General features: G+C 43.3%; 1 protein-coding gene across 1 annotated transcript; it reads right to left on the reverse strand.

Annotated features, from left to right (window-relative positions):
- Positions 1-307: 307 nt before the first annotated feature.
- Positions 308-13,029, reverse strand: LOC311112484 (cilia- and flagella-associated protein 221-like; the record flags this gene model as incomplete). Its single annotated transcript, XM_084155619.1, has 12 exons — positions 308-371; positions 647-866; positions 968-1,040; positions 5,459-5,591; positions 7,291-7,450; positions 8,225-8,328; positions 10,831-10,931; positions 11,283-11,378; positions 11,489-11,575; positions 11,725-11,825; positions 12,231-12,373; positions 12,989-13,029. The coding sequence occupies 12 exons, from the start codon at positions 13,027-13,029 to the stop codon at positions 308-310; spliced, it is 1,323 nt and encodes a 440-aa protein (XP_084011745.1).
- Between the last annotated feature and the right edge of the window lie 262 nt (positions 13,030-13,291).

Raw genomic sequence — 13,291 nt, forward strand, 5'->3', positions numbered from 1 at the left:
GATGGGCAGCTCAGCCACGATGGGCTTCACTGGTGGAGAGATGGGAAGCTCAACCATGATGGGCTTCACTGGTGGAGAGATGGGCAGCTCAGCCACGATGGGCTTCACTGGTGGAGAGATGGGCAGCTCAACCACAATGGGCTTCACTGGTGGAGAGATGGGAAGCTCAACCATGATGGGCTTCACTGGTGGAGAGATGGGCAGCTCAGCCACGATGGGCTTCACTGGTGGAGAGATGGGCAGCTCAGCCACGATGGGCTTCACTGGTGGAGAGATGGGCTATAGATAGTGGTATAGAAAGAGAAGTTTAGTCCAGAAACTCCTGACACTTCTGCCATGCAATCTCAATCATCTCCTCAAGAGTCCCAACGCTACAGGAGAGGAAACACACCAGGTTGTTTAGAATGTGTGGAAAGAGGCTTCATACCGTGGATACGAAACAGTCTTTATATTTCAGATCTGAACTCAATCTAGGTACTCTGGGTAATCCAGGTAATCTGAAACTCCATTACATTGGTCCAACATCTCAATCAACTTCACTGTAAAGGCAGTGTAATCATAGCACTCCAAATCCCAAAATGAATGTATCTGGTGGATTGTGTAGCTGTGCAGATGTCAATGCTGTGTTAACGAACAAAGTGCTTACTTTGCAAGAGGCCAAGGGGATGCTGCGAGGAATCCAGGCTGCTCCTGTGGGCTCTGCTGAGGGAGATCAGAGGAAGTAGGGAGGGGGAGATGGGCAGGAGCATCGACAATCTGAGAAGAACCAGCCTCTATTTCCCATTTGGCCCCTTGACCAGGTTGATCCTGGTCATACTTGTACGCATACTCATAGTTGTACTTGTTGTTGTTTAGGGTCCACCTCTCTGTAAAAAGAATGAGAGCAGAAGCTTGATCCTCTCATTTCCATAAAGGAATGGTAATACAATGATTAAACCAAGACCCAACAGAGGTGTGAAATGCTTACCCCAATGGCCATGTTCTTCATTCCAGTGGAAATATCCATAATCATCGCCCACGTAAAACCCGTCTGCATCAGCCTTAACAACATAATCAACATGGAGACAGTCAGGTGAGAACAACTTTAAAGAGCAAAACCTGTTATCAAAGCAAAAAAGCTGGAAGGTACAGTATAAATTGAATCCCTTTTAATGTTCTCAGAATGTATTGGAGAAAACATTATACCGAGACCTTTTAAAGCTAGAATCCTTAATTGAAACAATAACAAAGCGGATACCCCACCTCTCTTTTGGTAAAAAACTAAGGGATGGGCCTGGAGAAATATAACCACTCTCAAATTCAGACAGAGCTGGCCATCCATGATATCAAAATTACAGTTTTAACCATGTTTTAAGGTTATACAGTGTTGTTTTCATTACATTTACATTGTTTACACACATTGGAGTAAAACAAGCTTCTATTTTGGGTTCTGATGGGGTACATATGACAGTTGAATTAAGATCATGAGGCATTTATAATTATATTCTTCAAGAATCAAATGGGTATATATCATTAACCTCTTAAGGATCGTACACTTTCTTTTGCCTAAAATGACATACCCAAATCTAAATGCCTGTAGCTCAGGACCTGAAGCAAGGATATGCATATTCTTGATACCATTTTAAAGGAAACACTTTGAAGTTTGTGAAAATGTGAAATGAATGTAGGAGAATACAACACATTAGATCTGGGAAAAGATAATACAAACAAAAAATCATGTGTTTTCTATATATTATTTTGTTCCTTCATCTTTGAAATGTAAGAGAAAGGCCACAATATAATAATGCTGTTTAGGGGCAATTTAGATTTTGGACACTAGATGGCAGCAGTGTGTATGCAAAGTTTCAGATTGATCCAGTGAAGCGTTGCAATACGCTTAGTCTGCTAAATGGTCTGCTAAATGTCTGCTAAATGAACTGGAGTGAGTTTCTTAAAAGCCTTGTAGCTACCATTGTTGTTTATTTCTAGCATGACTCTATCTCTGTGCAGCTGGGTTTTCAAGATAAATAAGGTGTGATGTTAGCTAGAAGGCTTTCTGGAAATGCACATTTACATTTACATTTACCTCATTTAGCAGACGCTCTTATCCAGAGCGACTTACAAATTGGTGCATTCACCCTATAGCCAGTGGGATAACCACTTTACAATTTTTTTATTTTTTTTTTATTTTTTTTAGGGGGGGTAGAAGGATTACTTTATCCTATCCCAGGTATTCCTTAAAGAGGTGGGGTTTCAAATGTCTCCGGAAGGTGGTGAGCGACACCGCCGTCCTGGTGCCGTGAGGGAGCTTGTTCCACCATTGGGGTGCCAGAGCAGCGAACAGTTTTGACTGGGCTGAGCGGGAACTATGCTTCCGCAGAGGAAGGGGAGCTAGCAGGCCAGAGGTGGATGAACGCAATGCCCTCGTTTGGGTGTAGGGACTGATCAGAGCCTGAAGGTACGGAGGTGCCGTTCCCCTCACAGCTCCATAGGCAAGCACCATGGTCTTGTAACAGCTGCGAGCTTCAACTGGAAGCCAGTGGAGTGTGCGGAGGAGCGGGGTGACGTGAGAGAACTTGGGAAGGTTGAACACCAGACGGGCAGCGGCATTCTGGATGAGTTGTAGGGGTTTAATGGCACAGGCAGGGAGCCCAGCCAACAGCGAGTTGCAGTAATCCAGACGGGAGATGACAAGTGCCTGGATTAGGACCTGTGCCGCTTCCTGTGTAAGGCAGGGTCGTACTCTCCGAATGTTGTAGAGCATGAACCTGCAGGATCGGGTCACCGCCTTGATGTTAGCGGATAACGACACGGTGTTGTCCAGGGTCACGCCAAGGCTCTTCGCACTCTGGGAGGAGGACACAACGGAGTTGTCAACCGTGATGGCGAGATCATGGAACGGGCACTCCTTCCCCGGGAGGAAGAGCAGCTCCGTCTTGCCAAGGTTCAGCTTGAGGTGGTGATCCGTCATCCATACTGATATGTCTGCCAGACATGCAGAGATGCGATTCGCCACCTGGTTATCAGAAGGGGGAAAGGAGATTATTAGTTGTGTATCGTCAGCGTAGCAATGATAGGAGAGGCCATGTGAGGATATGACAGAGCCAAGTGACTTGGTGTATAGCGAGAATAGGAGAGGGCCTAGAACTGAGCCCTGGGGGACACCAGTGGTGAGAGCACGTGGTGCGGAGACAGCTTCTCGCCACGCCACTTGGTAGGAGCGACCGGTCAGGTAGGACGCAATCCAAGAGTGAGCCGCGCCGGAGATGCCCAGCTCGGAGAGGGTGGAGAGGAGGATCTGATGGTTCACAGTATCAAAGGCAGCAGACAGGTCTAGAAGGACAAGAGCAGAGGAGAGAGAGTTAGCTTTAGCAGTGCGGAGAGCCTCCGTGACACAGAGAAGAGCAGTCTCAGTTGAATGACCAGTCCTGAAACCTGACTGGTTTGGGTCAAGAAGGTCATTCTGAGAGAGATAGCAAGAGAGTTGGCTAAAGACGGCACGCTCAATAGTTTTGGAAAGAAAAGAAAGAAGGGATACTGGTCTGTAGTTGTTGACATCAGAGGGATCAAGTGTTGGTTTTTTGAGAAGGGGTGCAACTCTCGCTCTCTTGAAGACGGAAGGGACATAGCCAGCGGTCAAGGATGAGTTGATCAGCGAGGTGAGGTAGGGGAGAAGGTCACCGGAGATGGTCTGGAGAAGAGAGGAGGGGATGGGGTCAAGCGGGCAGGTTGTTGGGCGGCCTGCAGTCACAAGTCGCGAGATTTTATCTGGAGAGAGAGGGGAGAAAGAAGTCAAAGCATAGGGTAGGGCAGTGTGAGCAGGACCAGCAGTGTCATTAGACTTAACAAACGAGGATCGGATGTCGTCAACCTTCTTTTCAAAGTGGTTGACGAAGTCATCCACAGAGAGGGAGGAGGGGGGGGTGGGGGGGGGGGGATTCAGCAGGGAGGAGAATGTGGCAAAGAGCTTCCTAGGGTTAGAGGCAGATGCTTGGAATTTAGAGTGGTAGAAAGTGGCCTTAGCAGCAGAAACAGATGAAGAGAATGTAGAGAGGAGGGAGTGAAAAGATGCCAGGTCCGCAGGGAGTCTAGTTTTCTTCCATTTCCGCTCAGCTGCCCGGAGCTCTGTTCTGTGAGCTCGCAATGAGTCATCAAGCCACGGAGCTGGAGGGGAGGACCGAGCCGGCCGGGAGGATAGGGGACACAGAGAGTCAAAGGATGCAGAAAGGGAGGAGAGGAGGGTTGAGGAGGCAGAATCAGGAGATTGGAGGGAGAAGGACTGAGCAGAGGGAAGAGATGATAGGATGGAAGAGGAGAGAGTAGTGGGAGAGAGAGAGCGAAGGTTGCGGCGGCGCATTACCATCTGTGTAGGGGCAGAGTGAGTAGTGTTGGAGGAGAGCGAGAGAGAAAAGGATACAAAGTAGTGGTCGGAGACATGGAGGGGAGTTGCAGTGAGATTAGTAGAAGAGCAGCATCTAGTAAAGATGAGGTCAAGCGTATTGCCTGCCTTGTGAGTAGGGGGGGACGGTGAGAGGGTGAGGTCAAAAGAGGAGAGGAGTGGAAAGAAGGAGGCAGAGAGAAATGAGTCAAATGTAGATGTAGGGAGGTTGAAATCCCCCAAAACTGTGAGGGGTGAGCCATCCTCAGGAAAGGAACTTATCAAGGTGTCAAGCTCATTGATGAACTCTCCAAGGGAACCTGGAGGGCGATAGATGACAAGGATATTAAGCTTAAATGGGCTAGTGACTGTGACAGCATGGAATTCAAATGAGGAGATAGACAGATGGGTTAGGGGAAAAATTGAGAATGTCCACTTGGGAGAGATGAGGATTCCTGTGCCACCACCCCTCTGACCAGATGCTCTCGGGGTATGCGAGAACACATGGTCAGACGAGGAGAGAGCAGTAGGAGTAGCAGTGTTTTCAGATGTAATCCATGTTTCCGTCAGCGCCAGGAAGTCGAGGGACTGGAGGGTAGCATAGGCTGGGATGAAGTCAGCCTTGTTGGCAGCAGAACGGCAGTTCCAGAGGCTGCCTGAGACCTGGAACTCCAGGTGTGTGGTGCGTGCAGGGACCACCAGGTTAGAGAGGCAGCAGCCACGCGGTGTGAGGTGTTTGTGTAGCCTGTGCGGAGAGGAGAGAACAGGGATAGGCAGAGGCATAGTTGACAGGCTGTAGCAAATGAACTAAACATCTGGGAAAGGAGAGAGTAGGGCCTCCCTCACCACAACTCCCAAATATAACTCTCCCAACTTCCACCTCAGAAACTATAATTGTTTCACTGAAACACCCGAATAAAACTCTCCCAACTTCCACTTTAGAAATTAGAATTGTTGCAAACTACAGCGGTTCAATGTTTCAAGGAATAGACTCAACTTACTTTATTCAGCTAGCTAACTATGATGCCATAGCTAACTAGCATGCTAGCATCCAATAACACACCCTTGGTAAGTACAGCAGGAGTTAAATGCTTGCATTACCTTTGACTTTTCAGGTGTCCGCATTGACCTCTGCTTGGTTTTGGTCAGAGGCTGTATCAAGGAGACAGGTGGAGGCCCTCGACTGTCAACAAACAGAACTTCTCTTGCATGTCCCATGTCTTTCTCCTGTTGACTGGGTCAGAAACAACACCAATAAATGTATGTAGCATGTTTCCTGCAGTCAAATGACCAAATTGCCCTCTAGTGGCCTCATCGGTGGAACGTTATTAATATTTTATTTATAATTTCACAATTCACAACAGTATTTCAAAAAGCCAGTGGAAAATCATGTGTTTCTCTGTCAAACGGTTTTGTAATATTTCAGTCTTCTGGGATGTGTAATATTGGGATGCAAACTCAAAATGTAATACAATTCAACTCTATATCTGACATGGTACAGGTGTCTTCTTTTTTTAAAGCCCATAACCATGTGTGTGAGGTGTATACTTTTGTTTCAAAGTAGATTTGTTTAAGACTACCAAGAAACACTCTGCGTGACCCTGATTTAGCCCACTGCAGTAAAATTTCAATAATAAACTTTTATTGCGGGTCCAGGGAGAAGTAAACATGGGAATATTTGATCCAAAGCACACACATTGAATGGATTGGATACCAATGCATTTTGATATGACTGCAGTTCCCTTGCTTGATGAATCATTAACTTATTTCAGTCATAACACAGGGGAGTAAAACTCGTCCACTGTCAGTGATGGAGTACACCCATTTTACATTTACATTACATTTAAGTCATTTAGCAGACGCTCTTATCCAGAGCGACTTGCAGTTAGTGAATACATATATATATTTTTTATACTGGCCCCCCCGTGGGAATCGAACCCACAACCCTGGCGTTGCAAACGCCATGCTCTATCAACTGAGCTACATCCCTGCCGGCCATTCCCTCCCCTACCCTGGACGACGCTGGGCCAATTGTGCGCCGCCCATGAGTCTCCCGGTCGCGGCCGGCTGCGACAGAGCCTGGATTCGAACCAGGATCTCTAGTGGCACAGTTAGCACTGCGATGCAGTGCCTTAGACCATTCTCATGGGAACTGAATCAAAACTTATATTTTATATACAGACTCGAAACAAGAACAACCTGTTTATCAGTATAAGTGACTGTGTGTGGTTTTGAGTCTGTAGCCCAAGACTAAACAAAGAAGTTAGCCATGAACAGAAATCAATGGAACAAATGGGTATCATCGTCATTTGAATCGTGCAGAAGAACCATATATGTGAATTTTTTGAAAAATGTAGATACACAGAATGCATCATTATAAAACATTTAGAAAAAAAAATGATTCAAGTATCTATCAACCGTAAAAATCCTAATGTGGTATATACACACTTAAAAACAGATAAATATTTGATTATAAGAAAATGGAACAGTATGCACTTGTATGGTTCTTCACTGCAAGGGTTCATTTTTATCTCTCTAAATGTTTGTACAATTTCCATTTTCAAAGTTTGCAGATGGAGAGTTTCAATACAGTACATGTGCAGCACTTGGTCTCTCTCTCAGCAGTTGCTCTATGAAATGTGCGTAACCACTTAACAATCACGTTTCCATTCTTATCAGTAAAATAAATATATTTGGCTCAGTGCATTAATTGATGGAACTCACAATGACACCAAATAACAAGCAATAACGTGATACAAACCAAGAAAACAGGAACTTTGCTGACCATATATATATATATATATATATATATAAATAAAAGACTGGTATATATACCAGTCTTGTCATTGTAACTATGACCTGGTAAAAGTGACATAATTCAATATAATGTTTGATGAATTAACCTGTAACATTTCAAAATGGATCTGAGATACCTGAGAGGCAGGTGGGGCGAGGAGGACCCGCTGAGGGTGCAGACGTAGGGTTTGGAATTGAACTGGGAGATGACCACTTGTAGAGTGACCTGGGACGTGTCATACTGGAACGGCCTGAATGTGACGGTCACCTCCACCTTCCCATTGGCTGGAATCACTCCTAGAATCACACACAAACAAAGGATTATACCGGTCTTGAACGTAACGCATTTGTTAAAGGAAAACAATACGTAGGCCTACCTAAACTCAACACTTCAATACCCTCAAACCATGGGAAACATAGAGAGATACTTTTTCAGACATCTCTACCCAGTCTGAGTACTAGGCTATTTGCGTAACCCCGGAAATCCATCATCACGCATTGCCTGGAAAGCGTCACCATCCATGCCAGAGACAAAACAACACAGCTCCCCCCTGTGCTAGATGCACTGAGTCCCTGACTGCTTTGTGTCAAGGTGGCAGTTGCAGACTATGAGCATCTTTCCACAGTAATTCAGACACAAGACATGATGGTGATGTTGAGGAATCACAGGTCAGGGCTAGGTAATCAGCTAATAATATTACGTGAGTTTATACAGGTGAGTCTGGGTCTCTGGGAGCCAGCAAAAAATGTTTTATGTGGTTCAAAGTTTTAACTAATCACCTCAAGGAACTAACACAAAAACATAGCTGGAACCTTATTGTGAACCAGAAATTATCCTACCATCAAATATAAAAAAATAAATTGATACATATCTGGCAAATAGACTCACAGGCTTAATACATTAATCAAATAATATATACCTACTGTAGATAGAATAATACAGGGGTTTTCCTCACTGTCTGTCTGAGTGAGCAGGTAGGATGTTGTTGCTATCTTGTTAAGGACTGTGTTATTACTACTTTATTCAGTGGCCTAATGTAAAGTGCTACCAAGTCTGCTGATTGGAGTTACCTGACAGGGGCTGGACCGAGAAGGCCTTGTGTGGCTGGATGATGTACACCTGGAACTCAAAGTCAATGGGACAGCTGCAGCTCAGAGGGATCACATGGCTGACACTGGAAGGTCAAAGACAGGTCAAAGGTCAAAGATAACAAGCATATACACCAGTCAAAGTTTGGACACACCTACTCATTCAAGGGTTTTTCTTTATTTTTTTACATTGTAGAATAATAGTGAAGACATCAAAACTATGAAATAACACATATGGAAACGTGTAGTAACCAAAGAAGTGTTAAACAAATCAAAATATATTTTATATTTGAGATTCTTCAAATAGCCATCGTTTGCCTTGATGACAGCTTTGCACACTCTTGGCATTCTTTCAACCAGCTTCATGAGGTAGTCACCTGGAATGCATTTCAATTAACAGGTGTGCCTCGTTAAAAGTTAATTTGTGGAATTTATTTCCTTCTTAATGAGTTTGAGCCAATCAGTTGTGTTGTGACAAGGTAGGGGGAGTATACAGAAGATAGCCCTATTTGATAAAAGACCAAGTCCATATTATGGCAAGAACAGCTCAAATAAGCAAAGAGAAACGACAGTCCATCATTACTTTAAGACATGAAGGTCAGTCAATACGGAACATTTCAAGAACGTTGAAACTGGTTCTCATGAGGACCACCACAGGAATAGAAGACCCAGAGTTACCTCTGCTGTAGAGGATAAGTTCATTAGAGTTACCAGCCTCAGAAATTGCAACCCAAATAAATGATTCACAGAGTTCAAGTAACAGACACATCTAAACGTCAACTGTTCAGAGGAGACTGTGTGAATCAGGCCTTCATGGTCGAATTGCTGCAAAGAAACCACTACTAAAGGACACCAATAATAATAAGAGACCTGCTTGGGCCAAGAAACACGAGCAATGGACATTAGACCGGTGGAAATCTGTCCTTTGATCTGGAGTCCAAATTTGAGATTTTTGGTTCAAACCGCCGTGTCTTTGTGATACGCGGTGTTGGTGAACGGATGATCTCCGCATGTGTAGTTCCCACCATAAAGCATGGAGGAGGAGGTGTTATGGTGCTTTGCTGGTGACACTGTCTGTGATTTATTTAGAATTCAAGGCACACTTAACCAGCATGGCTACCACAGTATTCTGCAGCAATACACCATCCAATCTGGTTTGGGCTTAGTGGGACTATCATTTGTTTTTCAACAGGACAATGACCCAACCCACCTCCAGGCTGTGTAAGGGCTATTTTACCAAGAAGGAGAGTGATGGAGTGCTGCATCAGATGACCTGGCCTCCACAATCCCCCGACCTCAACCCAATTGAGATGGTTTGGGATGAGTCGGACGGCAGAGTGAAGGAAAAGCAGCCAACAAGTGCTCAGCATATGTGGGAACTCTTTCAAGACTGTTGGAAAAGCATTCCAGGTGAAGCTGGTTGAGAGAATGCCAAGAGTGTATAAAGCTGTCATCAAGGCAAAGGGTGGCTATTTTAAGAATCTTAAATATAAAATATATTTTGATTTGTTTATCACTTTTTTGGTTACTGCATGATTCCATATGTGTTATTTCATAGTTTTGATGTCTTCACTATTATTCTACAATGTTATTTTTTTTTACAAATAAAGAAAAACCCTTGAATGAGTAGGTGTGTCCACACTTTTGACTGGTACTGTATATCACACAGCCCCAGAGAGAAAGGACAACAGCCTACATGTTCATTGAGACCTACAATAAAATGTAAAGCTAAATCAAATTCAGCCAGCCACTCAGTTCAAAAGACAATCATTTTTATCAAGAGATAAAAATGCCCTCCTATAAAAAATTGTGGAAAGTGGATTGTGTCACAATCTGTAAAATGTAAATAATTATTATATTGTATCTCTATGGCCTTACATATGTTTATATTTGGAATTTTTTTTAAGTATTCTCTTTCCAAGTGTATTGTTTTGACTGAAGATTGTTGAACATGCAAGACAAATACTACTGACCCTAGCATATACCCCAGCATACAGCTTACTTAGAGAACTACAATTAGCTATCTACTGTGCAAATGGACTCTAATATATTGACTGCTCACCGCATCGTTAGTGTCAACAGAGATTATTAAAAACCAATGTTTATGATGCGTTACATGACCATAATAACACACTGAGTTTATTCCTCAAACAAGCCTTTGTTGCCACTCATCATGTTTATCTGGCAGGCTAATTCAGAAACTGGTGCACTTAGCAACTACTTAGCAGACTAGGCTGTAGCTGTAGCCTATCCCTTACGGAAATAACATATGAATTTCACATGTGAAGTGTTCCAAAAACACATGTTTTCATGTGATCATATGTGATCTTATGTGAAGTTAATGTGATAACTTGCGACATTTAAAGTAACATGTGATAAAATTAAACTACACGTGTGGAAACGTGATCATATGTGAAGTGTTCCAAAAACACATGATTTCACATGTGAAATTATGTGTTTTTTCTGTAAGGGATTTGAGTGGCCATGCAACTCATGTACAATCCTCTTATGAAGGTTCATTGGTGGGTTTAAAGACTATTCAAAGGGCAAAGATGCACAGTGAGACACGATTGTCCACTTCACCTCACCTTTGGCCCAGTGGGACAGCTGGTATGGTGATGTGTGTTGGGATGTGCAAGTCATCGATGATGGGGTAGGCATGGACTGGTACCTGTAAATTGTCTTCCCCCTGGAGAGAGATTGAGAGAGAATAACAATGCTCCCTGATGCATTCATTTCCTGGAGTTCTAAACAGGAGGGAACCTCCTAGCAGTAAGTAGACTGGTTCCAGATCAGTTTGCCATGGAGTGACAATGACCTTAGAAGTTTGCAAGACAGCACAAACAGATCTGGGACCAGGCTTACCATGCAGCAACTATGGAGAGAAACGTTGACAACAAACAACATGTGATGCATAAACACAGCAAATCCCACTTTTGATGGACAGTTGAATAGATTAGAAGTAGAAGTTGAAGAGATCACTGTCAGGCATGACGGCATGCGAACTTGATTAGAAATTAACATAGCACTGGATTCCAACCTTGCAATGAACCCGAATACAGTCGTAGAAGTAGCGCCATTCTTTAGGACAGAAGTGTACTTTCACTGTGTAGGACAGTCCGGGGACAAGACGATGCTGCATAGAATATCAAAATGGAGGAATTAACCATCAACACTGACACGCATACGAATCAAAGATCATAGACGGAATGCATAACATGACATCAAATAGTAATAAACAAACACCTTTTTTAAATATTTCGTTTGGAAGTGCTTTGTTTGGGTGGGGATAATGTGAATGTTGATCACTTCAGATGATATGTTGATAAGTTTCTGAGGAAGATTAAAACAAAGATGAATTACATGACACCTTGTATAAGAATGTACTGGTACATGAAGTGCATATATCGGCACAATCCATCTAAAGTCAGTGCTTTGTCTTTTGTTCTCTTGGAACAGTCAACACTCTTTGCTTCACTCACCAAGGTCCTCTGATAATCCTTCCCCAGTTTAAACCCACTGAAGTGAAGTGCTGAGGGTTCTGCATGGATTGCACTGTTGCTCTTGAGTTTGGTATAGGTTTCTGGAAAGTATAATATAAATGAGATGTCTTCACCATCTGCTTAGTCCCGTGTGGCTCAATTGGTAGAGCATGATGCTTGCAATGCCAGGGTTGTGGGTTTGATTCCCATGGGGGACCAGTACGGGGGAAAAGTATGAAAATGTATGCACTAAGTCGCTCTTGATAAGAGCATTTGCTAAATGAAGTAAATATTAAAACCCAAAACAAGTGGAAAATATTATCAAACGCCTGAGGAATCACACACTGCATAATGTAGGCTACGGTAACTCAGATAGCATCATGAGCATGCATATTATAGTTCTAGCCCTAGCGCTCTACTACAATAAACATATTATTCTTGACTGAATATAGCCTGTTAAATATATGACTGAGATGTATCAAATTGTTTAAGTGTAAGGGTCCTACGGGTCTCTAGTAGGTGATGAGGGACATTAGAGGGACTTATTTTTGTGTCCTCCACCAGTTGGCACAGGGGAAGAGGGGTCTTCTTCCTTTGACTGTCTGTGAATGTCTCTGATGCAGAGTGTGCATCTCCATTAAAAACAGGGCTGAAGAAGATAGCAAACAATATCACAATTCATATCACATCAGATATGTAACGTTAAACGCTTGCATTTCAAAGATGCAATGTTGTCCATATGATAATGAAAAGAACCAAATGACACAAAGCTAGCAAGCCAACTTTGTGCATGTGCAGCTACTGTGGTTGACACAGGAAAGTAAGCAAACTAGCTAGGGACGGGTTAGCAAGAAAGAGTGGAAGCTAGCAGCTAGCAGAGAGAAACAGCTAGCAAAGAAAAACAGCTAACGTCGTTAGCTAGCTTGTTATCAAACTTCATCAAACAGTTGTTTTATTTCGATTTGGTAACGTTAGCTCATAAACAACACACGTTTTTATTCGTTGCATGATGTGGGTGCTTTTCAAGGTTGAAAACTGAACGTACCTTTTGTTTCACTGATAGAACATCCACCAAACACTCTCGTCACCATAGTGATTCTTCCGTGGGGCGGGATATTTTTTCAAGGGTTAGTATTAGCAAAGAGTTTCTAAACCCAGAGGCGCAACATCTGGGAACGCTTGCGAAACAGGCCAAGCAGACAAGACCGGGGTTTGGGGTTTATGAAGTCAATGAGAGAAGTATAAAAATATTCATTTGTTGTACATTTTCTCGAAATCTAAAGGCACAACCTGGAGTCGAGACATCGTCTTAAGTAGTTGAACATGGTATTACTACAACCTCGTGAAAGTGACACACTGACACGTTTTCATTTTTGTCAAAAACAACTTTATATCAAAAGAGTGCCTTTGACATGACGGTCTGCACATGTGCAGTACAGCATGAGACGACCATTAGACCCAATGACGTTTTCTGCGCATGAGTTAAGCGAGCCAACGTTGCCATGACTTCGCCTACATGCGTTATCGGGGATTTATATTGGAGAAGCAGTTTCTGCCTATCTTCATA

The sequence above is a fragment of the Coregonus lavaretus genome (genome assembly GCF_964263955.1).
Source record: "Coregonus lavaretus genome assembly, chromosome: 38".
NCBI classification, from domain to species: Eukaryota; Metazoa; Chordata; class Actinopteri; order Salmoniformes; family Salmonidae; genus Coregonus; species Coregonus lavaretus.